The sequence below is a fragment of the Carica papaya genome, chromosome 1 (genome assembly GCF_054855325.1).
Source record: "Carica papaya isolate Zhongbai chromosome 1, ASM5485532v1, whole genome shotgun sequence".
NCBI lineage: Eukaryota > Viridiplantae > Streptophyta > Magnoliopsida > Brassicales > Caricaceae > Carica > Carica papaya.
In genome coordinates, this window is record NC_142309.1 from 6,402,357 (window position 1) to 6,418,267 (window position 15,911).

At 32.7% G+C, this 15,911-nt stretch overlaps 1 protein-coding gene and 1 pseudogene across 1 annotated transcript; one reads left to right on the forward strand and one right to left on the reverse strand.

Moving 5' to 3' along the window:
• The first annotated feature begins 11,387 nt into the window (after positions 1-11,387).
• On the forward strand, positions 11,388-13,129 carry LOC110820233 (malonyl-CoA:anthocyanidin 5-O-glucoside-6''-O-malonyltransferase-like). Its single transcript, XM_022049662.2, has one exon. It carries the CDS (start codon positions 11,593-11,595, stop codon positions 12,967-12,969), a length of 1,377 nt encoding a protein of 458 aa, XP_021905354.2. The 5' UTR covers positions 11,388-11,592; the 3' UTR covers positions 12,970-13,129.
• A 525-nt stretch (positions 13,130-13,654) lies between these two features.
• On the reverse strand, positions 13,655-15,280 carry LOC110820092 (phenolic glucoside malonyltransferase 1 pseudogene; annotated as a pseudogene).
• Positions 15,281-15,911: the final 631 nt, after the last annotated feature.

Sequence of the window (15,911 nt, forward strand, 5' to 3'; positions counted from 1 at the left end):
TTTGAAATTTTAATGATGGATATGCGAAACAAAAATGCCATGACCTAGTCTATCTTTTAATAATCATAATAGATAGAAGACATCTCGTAGATGTGCAAAGACAAACTACTTAGCTTGTGCACCACAGATGTTATATTGGGTCTAGATAAAGAGAAATGTAATAATATGCCAATTAAGCGTCTAAATTGAGACTGATCCTCTAATAGTTCACCATCAAAACTGTTAGGAGCTGCTTTATGATCCATAGGTAAAATAACATGTTTAGTAGCCAACATATCAATATCTTCCAATAGTTGGAGAATATAATGCCTTTGAGAGAGAGTAATACCTTTAGTAGTTCATAGTACCTCGAACCCGGAAAAATACTTCATAAGTTCTAGATCTTTAGTTTTGAATTAAGAATGTAAAAAAGCTTTGATTGATTGAATATGATCTAAAGAAGATCCAGCAACAATAACGTCATCAACGTATATAACCACAACAACATATGAAGGACTATTGCCTCAAATAAAGAGAAAATAATTAGATTTTAATTGTTGAAAATCAAATTTCATTAGAGATTATGTCAGCTTTGAGTCATTGTCTAGAGGCTTTCTTGAGTCCATAAATGGACTTGTGAAGCTCATATACCATTTTGGTGGAATTTTGATAACTCTCCCCCTTTCTCCTATCTCCTAGAGAAAGGTGCATGTACACTTCTTCGAACATTTACGAAGGCAATATTAACATCAAATTATGCTAAACACCATTTTTGTATGACTGTTAATACAAGTAATATCTCAACAGTTATTAGCTTAGTTATAGAATAAAATATTTTCGTAAAACCAATACCTTCTTATTGAGTATAGTATTTTGCAATTAATATGATTTTGTATCTCTAAATTAACTCGAGGCTTTGTACTTAATATTGTACACCCATCAACAGTCTATTAAATGCGTCTTGGATGGTAAAAGCACAATTGATTAGGTTTGATTAGCTTCTATGGCTTTTGATTCTTCATTCATTGCCTCATTCTAATGTTGAAAATGTATTTCTTGATGATAAATAAAGGTTCATCTTTAGAAGAAACAATCTCAATAAATGCTTTCTGAGAATTAGATAAGTTATTATAACCTACACAAGTAGTCAAAGAATATACCTTCTTATCAACATTTTTAATCTTTATAAAAAAAAACTAGAATTACAATAAAAAATCTTAAAGATAAGAAGGCAACCTAGTTGTTCTAGTTGACCTATAAAGCTATAATGAATGTAAATCATCATGTGAACTTTCTGTAGTATGACTGGAATTTATAGATGAATAACTCTTCTCGAACCCAAGGACTTGGGTACCATGGATAAAAAACTATTATACTTAAAATTTCTAGAACAAAAATGGATTATGACAAGTACAACGAATTTAATAACTTTATCACCATGCTTAAAATTAAACTATCTTTGTGAGTGATTGAGTTCATGTAAACTATTTTCTCTTATAATTTTGAATAGTATTATTTGTCAATATTATTAGGCTGAATTCTTTTAAGAATAAGAATTGATTGATGAGCAAAACTATAACATGAGCAAACAATTATAACTAGCTAAGCTAGCTAATATATATATATATATATATATATAGGATTAAGATAGATATATTTTAGGTGTATCCTAGTAACCTTCACTCCTTAAATATCTTCACTAAATTTTTTGATAAAAATAAACCTAAATATCTAGAAATAAGATGGTCTATTTAAAAAATAGATTTAGTAATCAACTAAAATTAGTAGAGACTAATGAAACAGATATATAAGATTTAAAATAATGGTATAAGAATAACAATGATATATTAAAATAACTCATAAGTATGATCATACTCAAATGTTAATTATATTTTAAATTCTTTAAACACAACAGTCAAATATTACATTGAATAATATCTTAAAGTTCAAATAACCAGAGTAAGAAGAAAATTAGTCGATAACTAAGATCACACATACCATACCTCGCCCTGATCAATAAAAATAAGAAGAAAATTTGGAAATAATAAATTTGAGTTAGCATAGGTGAGGTTAATCATTTTAAGAAAAAGGAACAGAAAAGGTCAACCTAGCTTTAATCAAACCAAAGGAGTTTAATCAATTTTAAATGAGAAAATTCATTGAATAAACATTCACCAAGAAATGAATAGCTGAATTATCTAATATACCATAGAAGAAGTCGCTCAATGATTTGAAACCCCACTTTACACATGCATTATGTTAAAACCCAATGATCTTTCTAGGTTATCTCTCTCTTTCCCTGATGTTAACTCCTCAAAAAATAACAAGATATTGAAATCTCATCTCTTGATTGTGTTGCTTCTAAAAGCTATAGAAGTACCTTAAGTAAAAATAATAATGTTCTAAAAATTCCATTCTCCAAAATTTAAATGATTCATTCATTTATTTCTCTCTATAACAAGGTAATCCTCTCATATTTCACTTAACCAAGTTTGAGATCATGAACTAATGATATTAGAGGGTTAAAATCACTTCTTTGAATTCACACATCCTATTTACCCAAGGCTAGCTCACTAGTTTTATAAAAATCTTAAAAGAGAAACTAAAGAAACTCTTGTTGATGAAGTTCTTAAATCAGTCATACACGTGAACATTGAAAAGCTTTCCAGTGGGATGAAAGCTCCATCAATTGGGTATTTGATCAGTGTAGTAGACAATTAACCTAAATACTGCATAAACCTTATAAATAATTTAGCTATAAGGTCCATCATCAAATAGATAGATCACAAGATAATTTTTGAGTAAATTACTCCTAATAAATATAAAAGATTATCCATGCTATTAGAAAAACAAACATTCTCTTCAAAGACAGGGAGTTCAATTTTATATCATCCTCAAAGATGGGTTTGATTAGGCAATTTTTTTCAAAAATAATCAGTGTTTTGCATTTTTTATTCTTGAATAGGATGTGAAATCAGATGGCATGGTTGTAAGTGTTAAGAGTTTTGATCTTAACCTATGTCTTATAGTTTTGGGGTTAATTTACTAAGTTCTTAAGATTTTATACTTCTTTTTTATTTATGCTTGTAATCAAGTAAATTTTAATTATTGTTTATATATGTTTTTATCATGATTGAGAAGTGAATCTTCGTTAGTCATTTTAGGAGGTTGGACTTGATGTCGATTATTTCTCTTTTCTTGTGCAGGGTAGCGACAAACTAGCCTAGGATAGATCTACATGAATCAAAGTGCCAATTATGAAGTTGTTTCTTCAAACTTTGTGTACTATGGTGTATGGAGCTCTACTGTCCAGGCATCTCATGGAGGTGTAACGAGATGGTGATTGATTCAAAAAGTTTGGTATTATTAAGCTTAATAAGAAGTGTGGTTATAAGAGATTTTTTTTAAAAAATCTTTGCAAGTGCTATGATATTTTAGTTCTAAGGTCAATAAATCTTTTATGAATTCGACTTTGAGGATCGGCAGTGATCCACTACCAGGTTAAGTTCAACATAGATTGTTCCTCAATGATTTATGGTTGATCTTTTCTTTCTTAGCTTGGTTTAGTGTGCTTTAATTTTCTCTAAAATTGTTCTAAGTTTAGCACCTGTAATTTGCATTATGAGTTGTGCTCAATGATCTTTTCCTTGTGTATGTGTTGATTTTATGCATTGTTTATGTTTAGACTTATTTAATTACCTATGCAAAATGTTGCTGGCAAGACTTTATGTTTCTCAAGTTGTTTTCTAAGTCGTAATGGTTCTTGAAACTCTTGTAGCGTGTTGGTGACTTTTTGTCTTGGAAGCTCTTCACCTCGCTTCGTGTCACTTTACAAGATGGACTACAACTGGTTGCTTTTTGGATACATCATACCAAATTACACGGTTTTCTTCTATTTCTTTTTATTTTATGCACTTTGATACCATTTTCTTTTATTTTATGCTACTTTTAGGTATTTTGATATTGTATTTGGATATTGTGAGACTTGTGGTTATTTTAGCGTAGTAACCATCTCTTTGGTGCTTGCTAACATTTTAATAAAATTATTTTATTTTCAAAAATAATTTAGTCAATAGCATAATTTAATAAATAGTATAATGCTTTAATGACATATTAATTAATCAATTGTTTTCTTTGTTTTTGTTATTGTTTGTGAATATTCATGATCGCATATATATATGTATAAATATATGATGGATGATGATGATCATAATGATCATCTTCTATAGGTACGTAGATATCAATGAATTTCAGTCTTGATGAATGGTACACATCCATGGGGAAGAGAGACGAAGCAATATGACTTGGGCATGTACGTGTACCTTGTGATAACACGACTATACTTGGCAAGTATGCCAGCACAAACACAAGTATAGTTACCTCATGGAACAAAACAAAATCTAATTTAGACATTTCCACTTCATATGTATATATAAACTGTTCAATCGTTTATTTTCTCTCTGTGTTTCCCAAGGAATTGGAAGTCTCTACGGAAAAGATAATTCTCTCTCTTTCTCTGTCTCTCTCTCAGTGAGGAGTGATGAGAAAAAGACAGAGAGAAATACAAAAGCAACTCGGATTGGTGCTTTTTCTTTTCTCAATAATTTCATTGCAGAGAAAACGTCGAGTTTTCTTTATCTGCCATCTTTGCATTATTTACTGTACGCCTTATACACACACACACACACACACACACAACACGCAAAACGTAAAAGCTTTTAGTCTGGCCACTTGTTGGCCTTTTTAATCACTAACCTGTCTTTGCTTTCTAGGGTTTCCATTATCTTTTTTCATGGCCTAACAGGAGATACATTGACTGACTGCGTTACAGATGCAGCAATCCCCATGGCAACCACGAAAAGAACTAAACACAAAGAAATGTATCTCATCTTTCTTGTTTTTCCTTTTTTTCTTTTAGGGCTGGGTGAGAATATTACTCAAATTCATGTCATTAGAACTAGATTTTCTTGCTACATGATCTTCAAAAACCAACAAATTAAATTAGTTAAAGAAGTCTTTTTCAGAAAAAAATGGATATACCCAAATCATTCAGGCACGTCAGTATCTCCATGACAATTAGTTTTACTCTTACCATTGAGGCCACCATAGGGAAAAAGTTAAAACAAATATCCTTGGCTTACTTTGAAACCAGCATATATACTAACTCCCTATTCGCTTACTTTTACTTTTTCTTTCCATATTTTGGTTAAATTTCTGTTTTGGCGACTTGGCAGATTCATACAAGTGAGGTTTGGTTTTAAGATCTTCGTAATAGAGTAGGTTTAGATCTTTTTCTGAATCTCTAGTATAAAATATTAAATTGGAAAATCTCTATCTGTTAATTAAGACTTAAATTATTTTAACAAGTCACAATAAATATTAATTATAAACGCTCTTAATAAGCAGCAGAAGAGGGAGGGCCTTCTGTTTCTCCCTCTGTGTGCCAGCAATTGGTGCAGAAACAATAATGGTAATTGATTGAGAGCTACCGATCGTGCTACTCCCTGTTCATATCTAGAAGAAGGTGACAGTGATGGTGATAGTGAGCTGCCAAAAATTAATTTTAGGGTCCCCTCCTGCATTAATAAGATTTGTTAACCGAAGCTTCAATTTCACAATTCTTAATGTTACTCGAGAGAAACCCATTTGCCAAATCTAGCTAGAACTCAAGGAAAAATGTTATTAAAATCTTTTCTAAAATTAGAATCATCATTTACATATAATAAAGCAGACCCATCTCATATTTTGCCATCTGATCATCTGCATGAAGAAAGCCCATATAGGAGAACAAATATGGAAAAGAGGGGAAATAAACTTCCTGCATCCGTCCGCCTGAATTCAAAATATGCAGTAAAGGAATTTCGACAGAAGGATACTGAACAAAAGATACAAAAGAAATATATCACTTTAGTTGACAGCATGCATGTTCATGAGGGCCCTAGCTGCATTTTGGATCACTCTTGAGACTTACGGAAGATACTCTTTGCTAGAGAAACAGCTATATGAAGATCGCAGTTTATATATATATATATACAAAACCCTGTCGGTGGTATTAACAGCAAAGTCTGTTGATTCTGCAACTTTTCATACTTCCTTTCTGATTTTTATTTTGGTAATTTAGTAGGAAAATTTTTAATTTTTCTATTTTTAACTTTATATATTTTTTAAAACATAATTATTGGAACACTAAAAAAACGTAGAAGTCGAGACAATGAGGAAAATACACTTCTAACCTTTATAGAAGCCTTAAAAATTCTCTCACAGAAGACAAATGAAGAACGATCAACTTTTATATTACTGTTAAGACCCTTTGTGTTTTATCTCACTCTTCATCGCTACCTTAAATTTCTTGAGGAAGAGAATTCAATTTAATATATATATGTAAGAATTGAATTTCCACTTCAAGACGAGGATAGATATAAGATTAGACATACAACGTATATGCTCACTGTACGTGCATAGGTGCTAATCAAAAACACAAAACATAAATGCTTAATCACTATATCAATCTTTTCTTGAAAAGTAAGCAGGGCAGTCTTATTAATGAAGAAAAAAAAAGAACATCCTAGAACAGCTGTTCACAAAGCTCCACCAAAATTAAGATAGAAAACTTTGAAATTGTTTAAGAGTTGCTTTCAACGTCCAATCATTCTACACGTATTTATGGCAAGAAGTTCTGTCCCTTGCCTCATTAGAATAAATTATCTCTGATTTGTTGAAATTATAAACATTACTTCATCATCACCGTCATACAATTCTTCCTACTTCACGGCTTTCCTCATCTTCATAGAGTTTATGATGGGTGTACAAGGAGAAAAAGAATGCTAACAAGGAGGTGAAAAAATGTAAAGTAAGGCTTGTTGTCAAAGGCTACTAACAAAAGCGTGGAATTGACTATGAAAAAGTGCTTGCACTAATTATTTGAATAGACGATTCGATTACTCTTTTGCTTGGCTGCTCAAATGAAATGAAGAACTTATCAATTAGATATAAAATCAGCATTTCTAAATGATTATCTTGAAGAAGAGGTCAATATTGAGCAAGCTACGAAAATAAGGTCTTGAGTTTGAGTAGCAAAACAAATTATATGATAAATGAGCAGGACTCGTCTTGCTTACATATTTGATTATTGTTGTTAATAGAGGAGAAAAAGCAATTATCTACTTACCCCAAACAAGATCTACGAAATCATATTTTTTTTCTATTTAAAACTTTAAATCATCTACCTTAAGTGTCATTTTAAAAAAAATTAAACATTTAAAAATTGAATTGTAATAGTTGATACTTTTAAGACCAAATTATGACATGAATCAAAGTTTAGAGACTAAAATAGTAGTTGATTATTTTTTAAAAAATTATATATTATTTACAAATTTAATTAAATAATATAAAAAATTTATTATAGATATAAAAGAAGTTAAATCTTAAAATTTATTTATTAAAATTCAGTTTTTTTCAGCTAAAATCAAATTAAATCAGCTAGTTCAGTAGGTTAAATTTTTTTGTAACAAAAGTTTTGCTTGGCCAACAATGAAGTTCGAAATTTGTTCAATTTGGAATATTATGAAGGGAAACAACTCAAATGCCAAAGTTGTTCATCTCTAATGAAAACAGTTTTTGTTCATCGTTCAAAGAAGCAGTTGTGACGGTGAATAAAATTACCTTGAAATTACAATTTTGAAGGCTATTTTCGTATGTAAAATTGCTTGCTTGTATTGCAGTGCCACATTCTAAATTCATTATAAAAAAAAAAAAAAAAAAAAACTATGTTGAGGTTTTGCATCAATTTGATCAAAAAATTTAATGATTACAAAGTATTTTTTTTTGCATAAATACGTAATAAATTAAATAGAATTTAGTGAATTTAGTCATTACAACTTTATTAATACATGAATGAATTAAGTCATTAATTTTATTAAATAAAATATTATAGAGGATTATTATCAGCTCATGATATATCGAAAAAAAAAAAAAAACGATAAATTTTATATTTTTGATAATTATTTAAATTTATAATATTTAAATAAAATATAATAATACAAGATATGTCATTTCATTGTGTTATTGGTTTGACAGGTACATAAAGTTATTGCTAAAACTTACATTCTTATCTTGTGAACATACGTAAGTCTTAAACGTGCCAGAAAACGTCTCTTCACTTTAATTTATTCAAACTATTGCAGCAAATTTAGACCATTAAAGTAGCAAAAACAAAATTGATCTCTTGTGGGTGCTTAAAATAATTAAATAAAAACAAAAAGAGAAATACTTTTTAGATGAGTTGAGTCACATAACTATAACTATAAATGAAATTCCACTTTATAATAAAAATTTCTATTTTATCTAAATTATATACTTTTTTAATACAACAACAATTAATCTTCAAATGAAACTTCTAAATGAGAAGGAACTCAGGAAGTCCACAAGGCCCATTAAGAAAGAAAATGTATTAGTCAACTAAATTTTCATGGACCTCCCTCTTTTAGCAAAATGGCCCTTCGATATGAATATTCTTTTTTTTCAAGTAAATTTTCGATTAATTTAATAATTGATACATCTACTCTTTTATAAAATATAAGAGTTCGAGTTGAATTCTACTTCCGTATATATTTTCCATTTAAAAGTTATTCGTGTGATGTTATCATTAATGTTTATAATATCTCTATTATTATGTAAGAAATTGTGAATTTAAATTGAACTGTATTTTTTTATATATTTTTATTTAAAGATTATTTGTGTAATATTATGATTAACGTATGGAAATTATTTAATTGATGAATACGTAACATCCACCTAAAGAAAGAAAAAAATTGTAAATAAAAAAAAATAAAATTAGAGTTTGGATGTAAATGAAAGAAAATTACAAATTTAGGGGGAGGGGGGGGGCTTTTAATTGATTCCAAGGATTTAAATGAAAGTATGTAAGAAAAACGGAATAAAAACATAAATAAAGGAAAGTGGAAGGGGGCAAAGGAAACCATAAAAAATAGACGGCCCAGATCGAACCGCTTGAGGAGATCGGATAGATAAGATTTAAAAGAGAATGGACGACTCAGATCGAATGAAGATTCAACAATGGGGATGAACAGGTATAAAAGGGAAAAAAGTTAGGGTTTCTTCTTCATTTTGAAGAGTAGCCAAAAAAGAGAGAGGAAGAAAAGAGAGGGGCGATTGAGGAAAGATGGAAGAGGAGGTTGTCGCGCGGGGGAAGCCGAGAGAGAGAAAAGAGAGAGGAAAGAAGAGAGAGGGCTGATAGGAAAAGGGGAAGGGAGAAAAAAAAAGAGAAAGGGAAGAAAAAGTGTGTGGCCGAGCGGGAAGAGAAGAAAGCCAAGAACAACCGCCGTAAGGGGGAGAAGAGAAGAAAGAGAGTGGAAGAGGTGGTGGGTGGTGGAGTTTGAAGCTGAAAGGAAAGGAAGAAAGGAAGGGAAACGGTCGAGATGTCGTGCAAAGGCATAGACCGACGCGAGCAAAGGTAAAGTTCTTCTTTTTTTGCTCGTTCTTCCTTTTCTATTTCATTAGATTCTTTTATTTTTTTTACAAATCGGTTTGTAGGTTTGAAAAATCACCATCCAAGTCTCAATCAAGCTAGAGAGTCGTAGGGTGACTTAGGGAAGGCGATCGGGAGCCAAGTCGAGGCCAAATCGCTCGCACGAAGGTAAAGCTGTTCTGTTTTCGTGTTTTGGTTGTGGTTTGAGCGACGGTGGAGCGGGAAGGTGTTGGGCTGGGCGTGCGATTTGGCTGGGCCACCTATCCGCACGGGAACCGAGGAGGTTTCCTCAAGTGTGGGGAAGCCGACCCATTCGAGAAGCTGAATGGTCTTCCCCAAACATAGGAACCCAATCCATCATTTTGGGGTTCTAATTGGCCGTTCGTGAAGATAAAAAGTCGTTCTCAAAAAATGAGAATTTTATTCGCCGAACGGAAAGCTAAAAGGTTTTCTAGATAAGGATCCGAAAATTTCAGGTATTCTATTGAGTGGTCATTGGAATCTGAAATTCAATTAAATTAATCTTTAGTCTTTTGAAATATTTTAATTAGTTTATATCATGTGTGTACAAGAAAATTAGGACATTTAGGCGGATCTGGAAGAATGCGTATTAGTGTAAGTATTTCTAAATTTTAACCAGGTTTAAATTTCGAAATTGCATTTATTTAATTAAATTATAAATTTTGAAATTTAAACGGATATTGACCCAATTTTTGATGAAAAATAGAACTCAGATTTATGATAAAACGAAACTCGATAACATACCCAAAAGACCGAGAATTTATTTGGATTGTGATGAGATACTAAATTGAGAATTAAGAAAATTTTTAATTATGTAAAAAATTGAAAATGAAATTAAAAAAAATAATTGAAGTTATGAAATGATCAATTAAATAAACTTAAGAGAAAAACGGAATAAGAGATAAGTAGATAAAAATTTTAGAATGAGATGGTATAAGTGAATAAGTTAGGAACCCTGAATGCTTTCTCGTTTAGTCTGAATTGAGGAGGGTAGTGTGTGTGTGTGTGACTAAAGTTCAGTGAGTATGGTGAACCTGCACATGGATAGAGTCTGAAACCTAATACAGAGGTGGATAGGTATTTGTGAGTGTGGGTCACCTAGCAAATGTACCTACTGTGACCGTTGTAAGATTTGTGTGTGTGTGTGTGCTATTCATGCGATAAGGGAATTAATTTTGACTTTCTTCGATAACGACATAAACGTTATTGCGCGATAAAAACTTAAAAATGATATTTCGAGTGTACATATAATTTTTTATGTGTATGTGATTATGTTTTGAGATGATAAATGATATTCGAGTATATATATGCTCTTTCAAGAGTATGTGAATATACATTTGAGGATTGTATATAATATTCGAAAAAATTCATAAATTGATTAGAAATATGTGAAATTATAAAAATAATAAATGAATTTTGTGTTGAAACATCATTATTGCATTTATCTTATATTGTGTGTTTTGTATAAAATTTTATATGAGTCAAGAGAATGAAAATATTTATTGAATTGGTAAAACTTATTAAATTTTACTATAATATTTTTCAGAAGAGAATGAAGAACTGGTACTGCTGTCAGACAAATAGAAAATATAAAAAAAGTTTTTATTTTATATATTTTGTATATATTTAAAAAAATTTTGTTTTATTTTATTAAACTCTAAATTTTGAACTCATATTTTATATATATAATTACTATATATATCATATGAAATATTAAGTTGTATTATATTTTTTATTTATGCATGTATATATTTTATGAGTTCAATGCATAAAACTAACACTCATATCTAATGATGTGATAGAATATATAAATTATTTATATAAAAAAATCACAATAACTTCATATGTATATATATAGGATGAAAAATTATTTTTTTAATATCTAGAGTGTCCCAAGGAAATGAGAGATATTTTAATCTGTTGATATTTGCTCGTAAAAGACGAAAATGAATTATAACCACAAGTGGATCTGGATGACTGCAATAACCGGACTTTCCCATGCTCTTGAAAAAAAAATAAAACATTTATTTGCAGATTATTAACAACTGCATCTCTTCCTCTCAAAGAAAAAAAAAAAACAAAAAAGGAGCGGCTACATCTCGTTCATGGCGTCTGTCAACTCTGTGACCGCACTTGAAGTCACTCGAGTTGCTCCTTCTTCCAACTCACCTTTATCAGCCTCCGAGTTCTCTCTCCCACTCACATCTTTCGACTTATTCTGGCTCAAATTCGAACCTGTTGAACGCATCTTCTTCTTCCATCTGCCTCAATCAACCCATGACTTCTTCCACTCAGTCATCCTCCCCAAACTAAAGCAGTCTCTCTCTCTCACCCTCCTCCATTATCTCCCTCTCGCGGGCCAACTCAAATGGGGCCAAGATGACCCAAAACCCACCGTCGTATATACGCCGAACGACGCCGTTTCCCTCACGGTTGCTTCCTCCATCGCGGACCTAACTCTACTCTCTAGCAACCAAACTCAGGAAGCGACTAACTTGCACCCTTTAGTGCCGGAGTTATCGATATCTGATTACGCCGCGTCGACCATTGCACTGCAAGTAACGCTGTTTCCGGGTCAAGGGTTTTCCATCGGCATCACCGCACACCACGCAGTTCTTGATGGGAATAGCTCGACCATGTTCATGAAATCATGGGCTTATATCTGCAAACAAGATCAAGTCGACTCATCTTTGCCGCAAGAACTCACGCCTTTGCTCGATCGGAGGGTCATCAAAGACCCCACCGGCCGAGAAACCTCTTTACTGAACCGGTGGAGCGCGGATCCCAGCAAGAGAAACCTGAAGTTGTTGAAAAGCAACGATGTTGAGGATGTGAATTTACTAGTAAGAGGTACGTTCGAGTTAACTCGTGAAGATATCAAGAAACTAAGAGAAAAGATCCAAAAAGAGTCAAACCAGCCACAACTTCACCTGTCATCTTTTGTGATCACTTGTGCATACGTGCTTGTCTGCATGGTTAAAGCAAGATCCGTGGAGAGTGATGATAAAGATGTCTCTCTCGGGTTCCCTGCCGATTATCGGATCCGTTTGAATCCCCCAGTTCCCTTAAATTATTTTGGAAACTGCGTTGGACTACATTTATTTGTTGGAAAAGCGGTAGATTTCTTGGGCGACCAAGGGATTGCCATGGCTGCGGAGAAGGTGAGCAATGTGGTTAAGGAATTGGAGAATGGGGAACTTTTCGAGAAAGAGAAGGAGAGGATATCAATGTTCATGGGTTTAAGACCCGGAGCGCTGGTTGTAAAAGTTGCAGGCTCGACCCGGTTTGGCGTTTACGGGTCGGACTTCGGGTGGGGCAGACCTAGAAAGGTGGAGATGGTGTCTATAGATAAGAGTGGAGCCATTTCTGTGGCTGAGAGTAGAGATGAGGTTGGAGGAGTTGAGATAGGTGTAGTTTTAAGAAGAGATGAGATGGAAAGTTTTGGACCAGTCTTTGTTAATGGAATTAAGAATCTTTATTAGTGATTAATTATTCGTATTTAGTATTATTAATTAAGTAAATAATGGGAGAAAAGTGTGCATTGGGAGTGGCACTTTTATTTTTTTGTAGAGTTTTTTTCTTTTAGTTCATTAAAATAGATAATAAATATATTTCTAATTAATAAGTTTTATATTTTTTTAATATCTGCCCGAATCTTTTTTTTTTATCTCCAGAGTTATATTTAATTTTCTCACTGTAAAATTATTCTGTATCTAAAAAATTAAAAAAAAATGATCATATTTAACTTAATTATATTCTCATTCAATTCATAAATTAAACATTAAATCTAGTTTAACCCACTTATGTTTAATATGTGCTCCTAATTATTCAATTCAATTCAATTGGATTAGTAGTATGACAAATTTGGTGAAATTTAAGTGTAAACGCAGTGTCTGGGTTAAGTCAATATTAATCATTGAGATATTATAATTGCTGAGTTAAGCATTTTGTTTTTTTCTTCAACTAAATATGATGATATATACACGTTGGACAATTTTTAAATATAATTTTGAATATAATGTTTCTATCTCATATTTTGGTTATGCATGGACAAAGATTAGGTTCCCCATCTCCTCTGTTTTTTTTTTTAATTTTTTTAGAAGAAAGAGCTGAAAATTCAATTTGAAAAGGTGATAAAAGTCCTGTAAAAGAAGTAGAAGCAAAAAATTACAAAGTTCTAAATACAAGATTATTGATAATTACAATCTCGATAAAACAGAGTTGAACAGTAACAGGTTACTAGTAGTCTTTTTAAGTTATGTTTATATTGACTAATTGTAAAAGTTTAAGTTGTAGCCTAAAGATCACTGTTTAGTTCCTCGGTAAACAAGACAGTCAATCTTTCTATATAATTACTAGTCGATGAGAAACCGATCTCGACTCCTCCATTCCCATCTCTGCTCTCTGCCATAGAAAATGCTCCATTACCATCAATCGACACAATCTCCACACTTTTGGGTTTTCCCCACCCGAAATCCGTCCCATAAACTCCAAAACGGGTTGACCCTGCCACTGAAAATGTAAGCAGATTTGCATTTGAAACCTTGTTCATAAAATCTGATAGAACATCCGGTAACTTTTCAAGACTTCTCGTCCCTAACCTTGAAACCATATCACTGACCATCTTTGCAGCAATGGCAATCCCATTTTGCCCCATGAAATCTCTTGCTATACCAAAATCCATCTCTGCACCAATGCAATTACCGAAGTAGGTTAATGGCAGTGGAGGGTCTAAGCGATTTCTGTAATCAGCTGCGAATCCAATTACAACCTCTCTGTTACTGATGTCTCCACCTTTGGCCTTAACCATGCAGGTTATCATATACGCGTAAGTGAGGACGAAGGTTGACAAATGAAGAGGCGATTGATCTTGCTCGTAGTGCTTTATAATTACCTCGTTTCGAAGTACCCTCTCTCTTATTTTCTTCAAATCTTCACGAGTCAACTCGAATTTGACTCGAATAAACTCAGGATCAACTTCTCGAACCGGCAACAACTTGAGGTTTCCGCTGTTTCGATGATCTGAAGGATCATGATCTCCTCCCGATAAAGCAATCCATTTGTTCAAGAGCGCCACATCGAGCCTTCCCGGGTCCTTGATGGCACCGCGGGAAAAACAGGGGATTAACTCTGGCGGCAAGGAATCGTTTTCTTGATCTTGCGCCTTGCATATATGAGCCCACGATTTGACGAACGATGTTATTGTGTGGCCATCAAGAACTGCGTGGTGGGTAGTAACGCCGATGCAAAATCCTTGACTTGGAAAGAAAGTTATTTGCAACGAGATGATTGAAGAAACGTGATCGTTTACAGATAATTCAGGAGCTAAGGCATGTAAGTCGACAGCTTTCCGGGGGATTCCATTGCCGGAGAGACGAGCGAAGTCCGCGATGGATTCTGCAACGGTCAGGGAAACGGCGTCGTAAGTGGAGCAGAAGATGATGGGTTTGGGATAATCGGAGTCCCACTTGATGTTGCCGGTGAGAGGGAGATAGTGGGGGAGGGCGAAAGAGAGTGAGCGTTTTAGTTTCGGGAGAATGAAGGAGTAGAAAGAGGGAGGTTCAGAGAGAGTAAGAGTGAGTTGGTAAAAGAAGAGGCGCTGAGTTGGAGGGAACTTAAGCCAATAGATGTCGAAGAAGGTGAGGGGAAGAGACATTTGACTCACCGAGTGTTGCGAGTCGGAGGGCGGTGCAACTCGAACGACCTCCACTATCTTCATCGGGTTAGGTGGCTCCATAACACGCAGCGTCGTCATGTGTATGCTTACTGTGTTTTTCGCTGGTAAGGCTTCTATTGGTGGGCTACTACTATAAGTAGAATTATGATTATTATTATTTAACGAATCCTCTTTTTATCTTATTCGAATCTTATGTTTTATGAATTTGTCTCAGAGCATTAAAATAATAAAAAAGAGGAATAATAAAATGATTAAGAAAAACGAAGTGGGGGGTGTCCAAGATTGATTCTCTGTGTCCAGCATAAAATTACTAAAGTGAAAAAAATACAACATTAACGTTTTGCATTTTATTTCCATTTAGACTGTTGTATTGTCTCTTCGGACTAGCCTTATTTATTCTCCACACTCTCCATAATAACAATTATCTTTTGGTGTTTCCTAAAACCTCAAGAATAAATTTAGAAAGCTAATAAAATTAGGATAAAAAAACTTAATTATATAACACAAATTTTTTGTATGTAATGTAACAAGTACTCATTCTATTTAAATGTTTAAAATTGTTGAAAATGATTATAAAAGTAATGATAATAATCAAAATATTTAGAGTATCAATAACATTCATCTTCTCGTATTCGGGCGAGTTTCTCTTACGATAGAACCGAGAATTGTAATTTATTTAATTCATATTAATTTAACTATTTTACTTTTATTTAAATTTTTATTAATATTTAATAGAATACGTTTAAT